Raw genomic sequence first — 17,470 nt, 5'->3', positions numbered from 1 at the left:
AAGTTAACTATTATCCTAACTTCTCATACCATTGGTAAGATTTACCTGGTGACAAATACAAATGGAACCATACGGGGGTGCCTAGATGGCTCAGTCAGTTAAGAATCTGACTTCAGCTCAGGTTTCTGAGTTTGAGCCCTGAATCAGGCTCTGAGATGTCAGCACAGCCTGCTTCAGATTCTGTGTCTCCCTCTGTCTCTGCCCCCTCCCCTGCTTACACTCTCTCTCTCTCTCTCTCTCTCTCTCTCTCTCAAAACCAAATAAACATTAAAAGAATTTTTTTCTTTAATTTCCTGGTTAACTATTCATCCTTTAGTAGGATGTTCTTTAACCTCCATATATTTGAGAGCTTTCCAAATTTTTTCTTGTGGTTGACTTCAAGTTTCATAGTGTTGTTATCTGAAAATATGCATGGTATGATCTCGACTTTTTGTACCTGCTGAGGGCTGATTTGTGATCCAGTAAGTGATCTATTCTGGAGAATGTTCTATGTGCACTTGAGAAGAATGTGTATTTTGCTGCTTTAGGATGAAATGTTCTCAGTGTTATCTGTTAAGTCCATCTGGTCCAGTGTGTCATTCAAAGCCATTGTTTCCTTGTTGATTTTCTGCTTAGATGATCTATTGCTGTAAATGAGGTATTAAAGTCTCCTACTATTATGGTATTATTATCAGTAAGTTTGTTCGTTATTAATTGGTGTAAATATTTGGATGGTTTCTAGTTGGGGGCATAAATATTTATAACTGTTAGATCTTCTTGATGGAGGAACCCTTATTATGACATAATGCCCTTCTTCATCTGTTACAGTCTTTGCTTTAAAATCTAGTTTGTCTAAGTATGGCTATTCCAGCTTTTTTTTGACATCCATTGGCATGTAGCATGATAGATGGCTCTCCATCCCCTCACTTTGAATCTGTAGGTGTCTTTAGGTCTAAAGTGAGTCTCTTGTAGGTTGGATATAGATGGGCCTGTCTTTTGACTGGCTGTAAAATATTTATAAACAATTTATGCATCCACTACACTACTGACAGACATTATAGTTATTTCTAATTTTTAGCCACTAAAAACAATGCCATTATTAACATTTGTGCACAAAACTCTTGGTGTGCCTGTATGCATGTTAAGAGTGAGAACAGAGGCTTATAAACTACACATGTATAACCTCAGTAGATAGTGCCAAACAGCTTACTAAAGCAGATGTACCAATTTATGTAACCACCACCTGTGTATGGGACTTTCCCATGCACAGTATCTCTAATACTTGTATTATCAGTCTTTTTCATTGTACTCATACTAATGAATGCCTAGGGGTATCTCACTATTGTTTTAATTTTAATTCCCTAATAATAAGTGAAAAATCTTTTATGTTTATAGTCAGTCCATTTGGATGTCCTCACATGCCTATGTCCATAATAAAAACTCTGAGGAAAAATCCCTGCCTTAGGGGAGAGCATTCAGTCTATTTCCATTAAGTATCATATTAACTATAGGGTTTTATAAATGCCCTCTTCAACTACTTTGCTAAGGACTTTTTTTAAACATGAATGGTTATGTAATTTTAACAAATGATTTTTATACGTTTACTGAGATCACCGTAAAGTTTTTTTCTTGTTTTGTTAACAGATGAATTAAATCGATAGATGATTAGATGTAACAGACACCAGGAAAAAACACCACGTGGTTCTGATATATTATCTTTTTGTATATCTTGCTGGATTTGATTTCCTAATACTTGTTTAAAATTTTTTAATCTATGTTTATGAATTAAATTCACTTTAATTTCCACTTCTCATAATATCCCTGACAGATCTGGGTCTGGACAGATCACGCACTGTGACTGTCTCTTTTTCTACTCCACATAAGAATTTATGTCAACCGATACTAATTTTTTTCAGTGTTGGAAGAATTCACCAATGGAGCCATCATGGCTTACAATGTGTTTTATGGAAAGGCTTTCAAATACATTTTGAAATTTGTAAATAGGTGTAAGAATCAGATTTTGCATTTCTTCTGTGTCAGTTTTGAAAATTTTTTTTCATATCATTTGATAAATTTTCTTATGACAGAAAGTTGTGCAGTGTATCCCATTATCTTTTTAATATGTTTAGGATCCATGGTGATGTCCTCTTTATAAACTGGAATTCTGGTTATTTATATACCTGTCTTTGTCACTCCCTAGGATGAATTTCTGAGGTTTTTTTTTTTTTGGTTTTTTTTTAATTTAAACATTTTTAAAAGGAATGCCTGGGTTGGCTCCGTCAGTTAAGTGTCCGACTTTGGCTCAGGTCATGATTTCACAATCCGTGAGTGAGTTCAAGCCCCACATCAAGCTCTGTGCGGACAGCTCTAAACCTGGAGCCTGCTTCAGATTCTTTGTTTCCCTCACTCTATGCTCCTCCCCCACTCATGCTCTATCTCTCTCTCTCTCTCTCAAAAATAAATGTTAAAAAAATTTTTTTAAACATTTTTAAGTTTTTCTTTATTTTTTTGTTTTTTTTTATTTATTTCTAGGAGAGAGAGAGACAGCGTGAGCAGGGGAGGGTCAGAGAGAGAGGGAGATACAGACTCTGAAACAGGCTCCAGGATCTGAGCTGGCAGTCAGCACAGAGCCCGACGCGGGGCTCGAACCCACGAACCGCGAGATCATGACCTAAGCGAAAGTCGGACGCTCAACCGACTAAGCCACCCAGGCGCCCCTTGTTTTTCTTTATTTTTGAGAGAGACAGAGTCCAGATAGAATAAGCCCTGTAGAACTGCACTTACTTACTTTTTGTTGTGTTCTACGAAGGCAAATTTCCTACTTTGACATCCCCAGAAGCAACAGAGACAAGAGGAAAACTCACTAGATTATAAACTCCTCAGATAAGATCCTTGTACTCTAAATTTGCTGTCTTCAATGCCTAGCACAATGCATGATACAAACTGTTATTCAATTTAGTGATAAGCCAATGACTTGAAGGATAATTCTGAGCAAGTAAAGGAAATAAGAAAACAGTATTATGACAACTGTAAGTATATTTTCAAATCACAGAAACTTCTTCTAGTCTCCTATTCTACATTATCTTTACATATACCTTGATCAGCACTCAGAATCACACTCTCATACTATTTCAACTCAAGGATTATGTCCTTCCCTCCAGTTCACTCCAACCAGTCCATCTTCCACAGTTCAAAAATCTGCTAAATATACTTCAAGTAGCTCCTAATTTTTCAAAGGAAAAATTCCAATCTTCTCTGCATGACATATAAAGTTCACAACTATATGACTCTATATTTCATAAACTAATCTTCCTCCCTGTCTCTATCCTTATATCTTGTATTTTAGCTACACTGAACGATTTTCAGTTCCTCAACAGTACCATGCTGTTTTATGCCTCACAGTTTAAGGATATTGTTCCCTTTGTTTAAAATATCTTTTCCCCATTGACAATCTGGCAAACTCAATCTTCTATTCAAAACTATATTCCCAAATCACCCCTGGGAAGTCTTTGTAGAGTTTCAGAAAGTTTTAATCAACTTCATCCTTTATATCACTATTTTAACCTTCTATCTGATTTTGGCACTTACCATCCTACAGGGCAGTTATTACACCTGTCTCCCATCCTAAGTGTCTATATACAATTTCTAGATAAAACTTACTTCAATACAAATGTTTACTCCCGAAGCATATTTGATAGCTTTTTATTTCTATTTTCATTTTCAAAAAGTTTTATCTACTTGACTAATTTTGTATTCAACTGAATTTAACAAATAGTCACTGTGTACCCATCTCACTCTAGGTACCAGTGATACACAAATAAATTTTAAACTGCCTTAAATCTCATATGCCCAGCAAATCCATTTTAAATGGAACAACATAAGGGAGAGAAAGGAAGAATAAAATAGATGAGATGGCAAAGAGGTATAAATTTCTATAAATTATAGCAAAAGTATACCCATTACACTAAATTATAGAAGGGAATATTAAAATTTTAAAGGAAAAAGATGTATCTTTGAATCTAAATCTGATCCATAATTCCACATTGCCCAAAACTATGATATTCAGAGGAGCAAATACATAACCATCAACCCCCCCAAGTAGTTCCAAAAACATTTTCCATGAACTGTAAGGCTTTATTTTTTAATACATGTTTCTAGTCAAAGTACTCCTTGTGGCTCCTCCATGTCTAACCTACACTTCTAGAAAAAGAAAGACTAATTTCAATAATTGTAAGAAAATATCTTTTTTCTTCAAAAGCAATTTACTCTTCTGTTTAATGATCCAGAGAGCAACTGATGCTTTGCTTTATAAAATACAGCACACAGTCATCAAAACACATTTCTCTACCCTTCCAATATATATATCCATTTGAAAAACTAATTTAGCATGATCTAGTTAAGAACACTAGACTGAGTCAAGTAGATCAATCCCAGCTCAGCTTTTTAAAAGCGAGAATTATGGAGCTAGGGTATTTAGGTTTGAATACTGGGTTTAGTTATCATCTGTACAACTAGAATAAAAATAGTACCTGCCTGATAAAGAGGAGATATTACATAAATGCTAGCTAACATTATAACAAGTAATACTGCACTATCTTTTAACAGCCCCATCAGAAAGTCTACCTAAAAGATTATATGCTAAAAATTTTAAGCACCATCAAGATGGCCAGGACTAGTGTTGCATGTGTTACTGTCCTAACCCTTTAAGAAGGTAAATGTGCTTAAAACTAGGAGAGATGGCAACAAGCCAGTGATAGGAGAGATTCTTTTTTCTGTTTTGCAGATGTGTCGTCATCCTCTTGTTCTTTTCATTTCTTCACTGTTTTCCCTTGAGTTGAATGTGAACCCTGATTCTGCTTGTATCTTCCTATAAAAACTGAAATCGTGGGCTACAACTCAACCTGTTACTAACATGAAATCTGGCTTGGAGAAAGAGCCCACATTTTCTTTGACCCTGCATTTATCCTACGTATTCTCAGGGAAACTAATGACTCACTCTTTCAACTCTAAATCAACTTGAGCTTCTCACAAGAAATATCAAGTTACCCATTTTGGTCTCTCTACACTATCCTATTTCCTTTTATCCATACCCTAAATTGATTCAAGATTCTATTAATAAGCTCCTCTACCACACAGATAAAGGAATAAGAGACCAAAGGAAGCAAACGCATTGAAACTAAGAGACCAAAGCAATCAAATAAGCATATTTAGCATTTACACAAACTACCAACCACATGGCAACAATTAAAAATCACCAAGAGAAACCCAAATCAAACCAAACCCAAGCATCTTTATATTCAAAGGTGTACTTAAACAAGCACATATTATTGAATCTACTTGAGGTTTATAAAAATATATATAGGAAACCCTGTATCATATGGCTCAAAAATTATGCTCTGATTTTTAATTTGCTGACACTGATGTAAAGACTGTAATATCTGCATGAAAGTACAAGACTTAAAATACTGTGACTCACAAATTTTATATGTGTACATGTGGGTGAAGTTTCAGTGGTTAAGACAATGAGAGGAGGGCAAGCATACAGGCTTTTAGATACTCACTTGCTCCAATTTAAAGATATGCTGATTGAAGTAGTGTTGTAAGCGTTCGTTAGCAAAATTAATACAGAACTGTTCAAAGCTATTATTTTCATAATCTTCAAACCCAAAAATATCAAGAACACCAATGGACAAAGTCTATAAAACAGGAAAAAATTATTATGCCAAATTTACTTTATAAATAATATCTACAATATAGGTAACAAAATGCTAAAAGTTCTAGAGCAGAGGAGAGGATATTTGGGGGGCGAGGGGCTAACGTTCAACCAATAGATTCCACAAAAAACATTTTAGTTCTCTTTATCTTCATCTTTTTCTTCTAATCCCAATTATAAAAATACATACAAAATTTTAACACATGTAATACATTGATTACTTTACAGAAATTATAAAAATATATACAAAATTTTAACACACGTAATACACTGATTACTTTACAGAAATGTTCAAAGCAGGATTAGTGACCTGTTATCTCAGTCTCAGAAACTTCTAAACTCCAAGAGATAAGGAAATGGAAAGAACCACCTATGGGGAAGGAAAAAATAACCTAAAGCTAGGTTGTTCCCGATTATCCATGTTTATGCAAAGAACACCATGCAAGTTCTCCTATTTTGACTTCTAAAGTCTAACAGAATTCTGTTTCACAATCCAACTAACATGTATGTTTAATCAGCCTTGTGCAAACTAGGAATGAAACTGGCTATCAGAATATGCGGTTTTTTCAAATTTTAGCTTTTATCAAAAAAAAAATTATACAAGGTTTACAATGTTAAAAAGTTCTAAAAGATTCTAACAAAAAATAGCAATCCCTTCTTCAAAGTCAATTTCAGCTCCCTAAAGCCAATAACACTCATATCTTTTAGCTACTTGGTTTAAAATAGTATAGTATAGTATACAAATGCTTATTCATCTATGTCTTAATATTTTACTTCTACAAATAATATTCTAACTTCTTACTATGGATAATAGGGATGTGGCTCTAATGCCCCAAACCAACATTTTTCTCACCATCACACCTCATTCCTAAAATACAGTTGAAAGACAACTTTGGTTAAATGAAAACAATTTTTCTCCACTGCTGCTAAGAGAGCCACTGGGCAAACTAATGTCATGAGTGATAAATAGTGAGTGATATTTTTAAGTCTCCATTAATAGGATTTTCTTTGGGGCGCCTGGGTGGCTCTTCAGTTGAGCGCTGACTCTTGATATTGGCTCAGGTCATGACCCTAGGGTCACGGGATCGAGCCCTGCATCAGGCTCAGCACTGAGCATGGGGCCTGCTTATGATTCTCTGTCTCATGCTCTCTTTAACAAAAAAAAAAAAAAAAAAGTATTTTCTTTGATTCTACTAATTCTAAGCCCTTATGAAAAACACTGAAAGAAATGACCTTCAAAAATACGTCAATTTGGTAAATTAAGATTAGTATTACAATTAATTTTGTAGCTGTTGGTTTACTCAAACCATAAAAAGTTAATATAAGAACAATTTCACATTTAAGACAAGAGAATTAAGTGATAAAGATGACATTTTTAGTCACCCTGAAGATGCAGAGGAGTTCATTAAAGTTGCTGAGAAACAAAAATGGATTTTAAATAATTTATATAGTTAAAATCTGCCATATTAAAAAATAAATTCCAAGGGCACCTGGCTGGCTCAGTTGGTGAAGCATGTGACTCTTGATCTCAGGGTTGTGAGTTTGAGCCCCACGTTGGGTATAGAGATTACTTAAAAATAAAATCTTAAATAAATACATAAATAAATAAATTCCAATCAGAAAAATAACCAGAATATAAAAATTAAATTCTAAAAGTATGAGAAAAATATTTTTATAATCTTAGGCTGAAAGACACATTCCTACATAAGAAAAATAAATGCAACTCTGGAAAATAAAGGAAAAGAATGACAGAATTAACTGCACAAAAATTTAAAACATATGGGTCAGAGGCACCTAAGTGGCTCAGTAGGTTGTGTATCTGACTCTCGATTTTGACTCAGGTCATAATTGCAGGGTTATGAGACTGAGTCCAGTGTAAAACTCCTAGGCTGGGTGTGGAGCCTGCTTAAGATTCTTCCCCTCTCCCTCTTTCTCCCTCTCCCCACCTCCTGGCCACTCGCTGGCCCTGATATATAACATAAATAAAACTTAAAAGTCAAGAGAAAATATTTGTATCAAACTATGAGTCTCTGCAATATCCACAATGACTCCAAAAAAGGAGTAACAAAAAGACAAAATGAACAACATAAAAAACAACAAAATACATAATGATATAGAAAAAAAAAATAAGAAGATGCTCAATTTTCATTTATCATTGAAAAAACAGACAATAAAATGGGATAGACTCTTAATCAGATTCGTAGATGAAAAGACTGATAATATCCAAATGAGTAAAGGTGTAAGGAAACAGGCACTTTCATACACTACCAGTGGAAGTATAGTCTTTTTAGAAAAGCAATTTAGCAGTAGCTACCAAAAATTGAAAATGTATATATTCTTTAATCCAGCAATTCGTTTTGAGGATTTTATCCTAGAGAAAGGTGCATAAAGAATATTTGTTACATCATCATTTGTAACAATAAAACAAATGTAACAGTTTTATGGAGATATTTGTGGTATACATACATATTATATAATACTACAAAGTTATTAAAAATAATAAGGTCCAGATATTTCAAGATATGCCAGGTAACAAAATACAAGTTAGAAACAATATAGATAGCACAATTCTATTTTTATGTTGAAAAGCAACTCTGTATAATCTACATCCATAGAAAAATACATAAGAAAAAGGTCTGGTAAGACAAGAGAACAGGAGTTTCTTTCAACAGGGTAATAAAAACAGACATAAAGAGGAAAACAGCAGGGAATAAAGATAAATACAGATTGTTACTTATAACTCTACATAATTCTGTGTTTTTAAATTTCATATATTAATTATTTTATTAAAATAGTTTTCCGGGGAAAAAAATATAATAATGCAATGTATGTCTACCTTCGTATTTTGCTCCAAATCTTTACTATTCAGAAGTGCATGATTTATCCGAAAAACTATCCAGTCAAACAGAGCACTATATAAAGACTTAGCCATGGAATTCCTCACTGTCACAGCCTGAAAAAAAAAGAAAAGGGTTGGAGAACAAATGAAAATGGCAATAATCTAAGATACTATAATAGAGTGTGTTTAGCTCTCAATCAATAAAGAAAGCTTACTATCTTGAATAAGAAATTTAATTTTCTATCAACTTAAATAGCCTATAATTGAAGTTTTCTGTATACATAAACTAATTATCTAACTCAGTCTAACTCAGATAATGTAGGCTAAAAGGTGCAAGAAACAAAATATAGGTCACTCAGTTCTAAACAGTTTTACTAAAAATTGGGGTATACATTTTACCTAGTAAAGAAGGTATTATAGGAAGCTTACAAACAAATGAATTTTGCCAGCTGAAGTGAGGAAGACTATTCCAAGCAGAGGAATAAATCTGTTGGCCAACAGGCATCAGTTATCTGTAGAATCCTAGTCAGAGTCAGACTCTTAAAACGTAATCATAACACCACCACAAGTTACATTCCTAGTTGTCTTCAACTTGTCATCCATTGTAACCTCTAGGGTTCTCCATCACCAGATAGAGTAATCATTCTTTCATTACAGACCAATACAATTTATATTTCCCTTCACTTCAAACTTTCCCCAGTTTATGGAAACTGTCTGTACTATTTGCTCAATTTTTCTGTAAATCCAAAATTGTTCTTAAAAAAATAAAATTTGTTAGTAAAAAAAAAAATGGAACATTCAGTACTACAAGCTAAAAAAGGAGGGACATATATCATAGAGAAATGAGTGCTAGTACCTAGAAGAATATAAATCCTACTAATTATATTTGCTATCTAGGGACTTATTATGAAGCTGAATCAGGTACATACTTATATATCTGTTCTAAACTTCAAAGGAAGTAGAGAATAATAATTAAAAGCTAGGCTATCATTCAATCCCAGTTTCTCTACTTAGTCTAGCTATGTAACCCTGACCAAGATACTTGAAACTCTTAAGCTACAGCTTATACATTTGTAAAATGTAGATAACACTACAATCTACCACATGAAATGAATTAACTTCTCAGTTTCAGTGAATAAAAAAAAAAGAGCTTCGAGTTTCTAGACCAAAAAATAACCACCTAAACCATTACCTGCAAAAGAAAGAAGAGATGGCTATCAAATTCTTTAACTTCGACACCAGAAACTTGAAAATAATTGGAAAACACTTATAAGTTCTGAAACAATGTAACCCTAGAATTCTTTACTTAGGCAAGTTATCTTTAAAATTCAAAGAAATCAAATAGAAAGAATATACAGGGAGAATAACCATTCAATTTTTCCCGGAGTAAAAAATGAAGACAATCTGATCTAGTTTAGCAAAAGTAAAAGGTTTTATTTTTGGGGGGGCACCTGGGTGGCTCAGTTGGTTAAGTGTCCAACTTTGGCTCAGGTCATGATCTCACGGTTCGTGGGTTCGAGCCCGGCATCGGTCTCTGCGCTAACAGCTAGCTTAAGAGTCTGGAGCCTGCTTGGGATTCTGTGTCTCCCTCTCTCTCTGACCCTCCCCTGTTCACACTGCCCCTCTCTCTTTCTCTCTCTCTGAAATAAGTAAAACATTTTTTTTTATTTTTTATTTTTATTTTTTTTTTAAATGTTTTATTTATTTTTAGGAGAGAGAGAGAGAGACAGCGTGAGCAGGGGAGGGTCAGAGAGAGAGGGAGTCACAGACTCTGAAACAGGCTCCAGGCTCTGAGCTGGCAGTCAGCACAGAGCCCGACGCGGGGCTCGAACCCACGATCCGTGAGATCATGACCCAAGCGAAAGTCGGACGCTTAACCGACTAAGCCACCCAGGCGCCCCAGTAAAACATTTTTTTAAAAAAGTTTTTATTTTTTTAAATGTTTATTTATTATTGAGAAAGAGCACAAGTAGGGGAAGAGCAGTGAGGGGGGACACAGAGGATACAAAGTGGGCTCTGTGCTGACAGCAGAGAGCTCAATGTGGGACTCAAACTTACAAACTGTGAGATAACAAAATGAGCCACCCAGGCATCCCAAAAGTAAAAGATTTTAAAACTCCATACACAGGCATAAGACACAAAAATACAGAATAAGAAAATATATTGGCATAAAATATACAAATGGGTTGAATTTTTTAGCGAAAAGACAGGCCTTCATATTAAATTAAAAACTACAACACATTTACTTGTGGTTTACATTAAGCAAGCACTATTTTTATAAAGTAACACTCAGAATCTAGATATACCAAAATATACCAACATAATCCTTATTTACCTCATAACTCCCAATATTATACTTTCAGTCTCTTTTCTCTGAAATGCAGTCCTTTCGCAGCTTAATCTCAATAAACTCAAATACCAATTAATATTTTCCAATCCAAACACAATCTCAGTATTTCCTATCTCAGTAAATGGTACCTATATTCTTATAGTTGTGTGAAATGAGAAAATCAGGATTATCCTTAACATCTCCTTCTTTCTCCTTGCTTCCCATTAAGCAAATCATTACCAGATGCTATTAATTTTACCATCTAAATTTCTTTCTTTTTAAGCATCAATTTCTCCCTATCAGTATGTCACCATTCTAGACAAAGTGATAAACCTGTTTCTCCTCAACTCCTCTTTCCACATTCATTCTTGCCCTGTTAGAATCCTAAGATGGTCCCCAAGATTCCCATCCCCTTGTGCACATCTTCCGAATAACCCTCTCCTGTTAAGCGTGGGCAAGACTATAAATATGATGAATTTCACTCCAGTAACTATTTTGTTATATGACAAAGGGATTTGAAAATATAATTATGGCCCAAAATCCGCTGATGTTTTTTTCGTAATCAATCAAAGAAAGATTATCCAGTGAAATCTCTTAAAAGAGACTGAGCCTTTCCATCTGAGATCCCCTTGATGGCTTCTGAAGAAGCAAACCGCCGTACTGCGAATAGGACCACAAGTAGACTCTGCTGGACAAGGTTCCTGACAATCAACAAGAAACTAGGGCTCTCAATCCTACAACTGCAAGGAACTGAATCCTGTCAACAACCTGTGAACTAGGATGCTGGGTCACAGATAAGATCACAGCCTCTTCAGACATCCTGACTTCAGCCTGGTGAAACCCTGAGCAGAGGACAAAACAAACCTGTGCCCAGACTGCCAATCCATGGAAACTGTCAGAAAATAAACCTGTGTTGTATTAAGTTGCTAAGTTTGTTACAAAATTATAGAAAACCAATACACTCTCCTCTAACTCTTTAAACTACTGTGAGAGTGATCCCTTAAAAAAAATCTAAGACATTTGCTCATAACATTTTAAGACTTTTACATTGCTCTTAAGAGAACCTCCCCTGCTCACGCTGCCCCCCCTCTCAGAAATAAATGAAACATTAAAAAAATAATAATAAATAAATAAAATACAAAAATTCTTAAAGAGGGGGGCCTGGGTGGCTCAGTCAGTTAAGCATCTGACTTCAGTTCAGGTCATGATCTCATGGTTCATGGGTTCGAGTCCCGCATCGGGCTCTGTGCTGACTCAGAGCCTGGAGCCTGTTTCAGATTCTGTGTCTCCCTCTCTCTCTGCCTCTACCCCACTCGTGCTCTGTCTCCCTCTGTCTCAAAAATAAATAAACTATAAAAAAAAATTTCTTAAAGATTGCTCTTTAATTTTGCCCTTAATGCCTAATACATTTCTGGACACAAAGAAAGTTTTCAAATATTTACTAAACAAATAAATACACTAAACAGATGTAAACAAAAATGAGGCAAGAGCTACAAAAATAATCTCAGAAAACTGAATTTAAAGTTAAAAATGTAAATAAGCATCAGGAAATATTTTATATTAAAAAAGTTGTAAAGCAAATATAAAAGTACTAAACCTTTATGCAAAAAAAAGGCAAAACCCTGTAAAAAGTCTGGCTTTTTGGGTCACCAGGTGGCTCATTCAGGTAAGCATCCAATTTCGGCTCAGGTCACAATCTCACAGTTCATGAGCTTGAAACCCTGCATCGGGCTCTGACTTCTCAGAGCCTGGAGCGTGCTTCAGGTTCTGTGTCTCCCTCTCTCTCTGCCGTTCCCCGGTCATGCTCTGTCTTTCTCTCTCTCAAAAATAAATCTTTTTAATTTAATAAAAAATAAATAAAAGGTTTGGCTTTTCTGTCGTTTAGAAAGAAGCTCTCAAATCAGCTGGTGGCTCAGCTGGTTAAGCATCCAACTTTGGCTCAGGTCATGATCTCACATCCACAAGTTCAAGCCCTGCATGAGGCTCTGTGCTGACAGCTCGGAGCTTGGGGCCTATTTCAGATTCTGTGTCTCTCTGTGTCCCTACCCTACTCAAATTCTGTTTCTTTCTCTCTAAAAAATAAACATTAAAAAAAAAAAAAAGAACTCTCAAAGTTGGGAGACTATGACATAAGATACATGACATAATGAAGAAATAAAGACTTGAAGGCAGAGTTAGAAGGATCCAAAAAGATGGGATAAGTAGACCAATGTCAGCCTAAAAAGCATTCTCTACAGTTCTATCACATTTCCCCACCTCTTTGTCTTCTAATCTTACATTCCTGTCCTATTTTCATAATAATTGTCATGGTTTTATTTCTCATCATTTTCATTAAATTATACTATAAAACAATAGCTTTTCAGTAATTTTCCCACTCACACACACCTGAATACTATATTATTATAATAATAATAATGGCAAAGACAGCAATATTCAATTAAGATGATGCTTAAAGCCATGGGACTAGGTGAGAGAACCTAGATAAGTAATACAGAGAAGAAAAGACAAGGACCATGTACTAGAGCACTACATCTTTTAAAAGTCTGGTGGAAAAGAAACAGCAAACAAAAAGAATTACAAATAGTGGCCAACAATGAAAAAGTGAACCAGAAAAGTATAATGTGCTGAAGATAAGAAACGACCTGAAGACAAAATAATCAACTGGACCAAATACTGCTCATTTGTAACTCTATCTAGTTCACCCCGTATTAATCATATAAAACTTAAGAATAGTGAACAAATTAAGATCTCTAGAGAAAAATATAAGCCTACTGCTTGAAAATCACATTCAACTTTAAGTTTTCAAGTTAATGGAAAGTACACAACCAAATTTTAAGGGCTCAGAAAATATTTTAATCAATATTCTTTGTTATTTTCATTCTGTTAAAAGAAAAAACACAAACTCAAACTTCTAAAACTGTTCAGAGTACTCTGATCTCAAGAAAATCTATTCAGGGGCACCTAGATGGCTCAGCTGGTTGAGCATCCAACTCTTTGAGTTTTGGCTCAGGTCATAATCCCAGGGTCATAGGATCCACCCTTGCATTGGGCTCCGTGCTAAGCACGGAGCCTACTTAAAATATTCTCTCTCTCTCTCTCTCTCTCTCACCTTCTAGCCTTCTTCCCCACTCATGCTCTCTCCCAAATTAAAAGAAGAAGAAGAAGAAGAAGAAGAAGAAGAAGAAGAAGAAGAAGAAGAAGAAGAAAGAAAGAAAGAAAGAAAGAAAGAAAGAAAGAAAGAAAGAAAGAAAGAAAGAAAGAAAGAAAATCTATTCATACCTCTGCCAGCTTGTATGGCAAAATAAGTTTTTCTCCCACTGTCACAGTCTTCCTTGTAACTAATGCTTCAAATAGCATCTCTTCTTTAACCTATACAATAGAAAAGTAAAGTAAATTCAATGTATAAGATTTATGACAATGGGTTGATTTATTAAAAAGCCAAATAAAGAAAAAAAGTGTTTCATGAGATTAGCAAATATACAATAGAAAAAACAAAGACAAAATACATTGGACAATTTACATATTGGCCAAGGTAAGTTAAATTTTCCAATCATCCCACTTCCCAGTGCCCACCCCCAAAAAGGGAAAGGAAATAAGACAGATGGGTCTTTTTAGTTAAAGTTTTCTTCTGACCATAGTGGAGAAACATGTTTCTTTTTACAGAATATGGAAAATATAGAATAGTGCAAAAAACATTTTATGGTCAACCATAATGCCACAACTTGCAGACAGACAAGGACTAAAAAGTGACAACACTTCTTGAATTTCAGGAACATTCCAGTGAGTACTTATTTATGTTTCAGATGTTTTATATTTATTTACACATGTTAAACTTTAAAATAAGGTTGATGCTTCCTTTGTTCTCATTCTCTCTAGAGGCAAATTTGACATGTTATCATTTCAGTTAAGCAGTATCATTCAGTCATTTGACATGTTATGTATATTAGATGTATTTGTAACCACAACACTATACTGCCAAGTGTATGTAACTCTTAACTCTATGTAAGTTTTTTAATCTAACTATGTTAATAATTTAGATCACCTTATTCATTTTAACTGCAATACAGATCCCCAGTATATAAATTACTACAGTGTTTAATCCATTCTCCTATGTGTATCAGTTTACACTCTCTACCATTTTGCACAAGTAGGAAGTAAACTGAAGTGTATATTCTTGCATAGGAGTTCTTGCAGTATTCTTGCAGAGTTTCTCTGAAGTACAAGCCTAAAAGTAGAATTACTAGGTTACAGTATATATATTTTCATCTCTAAAGGATATTGCCATACTATTATACACAGTTTTCACCAATTTGTTCTCTCATCAACAATGAGCATTCCTATTTCTTCAAACCTTGACTATACTTGGTATTATCAGACTGCTGATTTTTGCCACACTGAGGATCATGAAATGGTAAAACAAGGGCATTTTATAAAAGTATCCATACAGAATGAAGATAAAACACTCATAAAATTATGTAGACAGTATGAAATAAAATGTATCAAGCAAAAAAGATTTGATTATAAAGAAAAATTGAGTACAAAACAATAAAGTGAAGCATTACTCTACCACCAACAACTCATGACAGATCAGTGATTTTTTTTAAACATGACGATACCATAAAGGAAATATACCTTCTTTTGAAACATCTCAATCTTCAAATTCAAAATAAATTGAAAAAATTTGTGGACCATTACCTTTACAAAATGCAGAAAAACTACAAATAAATAACCAAAGTTTAAACAAAAGACCACAACCTTTTAGCTATATTTAAAATATTTTTAAAAACAAAATTTAAATAATACCAGATTACACAAATATGACAAAACTAATAAAACTAAGAAAAAAAACTTCTGTGATGAAAACCACTGTTGTTTTGTGAGGTTAAGCAATTATTAAAAGTGAATATTTTAAAATAAATGATTTAGGCAGTAGACTCAAGAATTTTTTTTAAAGGAACAAGTAAACGTAAGCTGGCAACAACACAGAGCAAAAGTCACTTCTGTACACTTGTATAAACTGATACAACCACTACAGAAAGTACCTGTCAGTATCAGTATCTATAGCTATATATGTATCAGTAAGCTATATATGTGAGTATACCATAAGCCAAAAATTATACTCCTTGGACTATACTCTAGAATAATTCCCACATGTTAACAAGGAGACATGTACAAAATCAAAATACTATCTATAAATAAAAAAATTACAAATCTCAATTCCTCAATAAAAAAGATATTTTACTCCTATAATGAAATTTTATAAAGCAACTAAAAAGAATCATTTAGAATATTTAAACCAATAGTGAAAAATCTCAAAAATAGTATAGAATGAGAAAGTAAAGTTTTAGAATGATACATTAAAACATTTATAAAGTCTAAAAATATACAGAACTATATATTCTTTAAATAAACATCTATCTATTCTGAAAATATAAAAACAAGAATAAGAATTACTTTTTTTATTTTCTGACATTTTATTTTTATTTTTTTTACAAATAGTTTATTGTCAAATTAGTTTTCACATAACACTCAGTGCTCATCCCCACAAGTGTCCTCCTCCATGCCCATCCCCCCTCCCCCCCACATCCATCAGTCCTCAGTTTTTGTCAGCAAGGAATAAGAATTATAAACACCAAATTCATAATAGTGTTTACTTATGGTGTGACAGAGTACAAAGTGAGTTACAATTATATGCAGTATTTTACTACATGGGTAGGGTTGTGAGCACACAAGTATTTATTATATTGTGTATAGAAAGTCATTCATAATTTAACATAGAAAAATGAAGAAGATATATTAAAACAGAAATTAGTACATTAAGTAAAATGGTAGAACTGATCAATCTAAAGGCCAGTTATTTCAAAATAAGAAATGAAAGACAACTTTCACCAAATCAAAAAAAAAATTAAGAAATACAGAGGGGCACCTGGGTGGCTCAGTCAGTTAAGCATCTCACTACTGGTTTCAGCTGAGGTCATGATCTTGCAGTTTCATGAGTTCAAGCCCCATATCAGGCAGCACAGAGCCTGTTTAGAATTATCTATCTCCCTCTTTCTCTGTCCCTCCGCCACTCATGCTATCTCTGTCTCTCAAGGTAAATAAACTTAAGAAACAATTGTAAAAATTACAAACAGAAAACTAACACCATAAAGAAAACATTTTAAGCATTAACAAAGCATTTACAAAGGATGCAAAATAATAAATTTTAAACATTTAATCAACATATGATTTCCTAAGAAAACACATCCTAAAAAAATAGTTAATACAAAACAAGCATGAAGGACACAAATTTGGTTTATCATAAGGTTGATATCTCTCAAATATTTAAGAAACATATTATTCTTCTTTTAAATTCAGAAACCATCTTGAAAGGATAAAAAACTACACAACTCACTTTAAGGAGCTGGCTTAATGCTGGCACTAAAACCTACTAATAATAGTGAATGCACACAGATCTACTCATATATGCACAATTGCACAAAACACACAAATCCTGATTATCTTTGATAAACACCCTGAAGAAAATATGATTGAACTCATGTTATTTTAATCACCCATCTCTGTAACTTCCCAAATATCCTTAGTTGTACATATGACTTTAAAATTTTAA

General features: G+C 33.9%; 1 protein-coding gene across 3 annotated transcripts in view; it reads right to left on the bottom strand.

Annotated features, from left to right (window-relative positions):
- MYO9A (myosin IXA) overlaps positions 1–17,470 on the bottom strand; it is a 233,627-nt gene that overhangs the window by 165,628 nt on the left and 50,529 nt on the right. For all 3 annotated transcript variants that reach the window (XM_039237839.1, XM_039237840.1, XM_039237841.1), the window contains 3 exons: positions 14,140–14,229; positions 8,529–8,645; positions 5,541–5,675 (listed from right to left, as the gene is read on the bottom strand). In XM_039237839.1, the coding sequence (XP_039093770.1) occupies positions 5,541–5,675; positions 8,529–8,645; positions 14,140–14,229 (342 nt within the window). The remainder of the gene's footprint in view (positions 1–5,540; positions 5,676–8,528; positions 8,646–14,139; positions 14,230–17,470) is intronic.

The sequence above is a fragment of the Hyaena hyaena genome, unplaced genomic scaffold, assembly GCF_003009895.1.
Source record: "Hyaena hyaena isolate Hyena2069 unplaced genomic scaffold, ASM300989v1 scaffold_130, whole genome shotgun sequence".
Lineage (NCBI taxonomy): Eukaryota > Metazoa > Chordata > Mammalia > Carnivora > Hyaenidae > Hyaena > Hyaena hyaena.
Note: the sequence above shows the minus strand (reverse complement) of the source record. Positions and strands in the feature narration are given on the sequence as shown.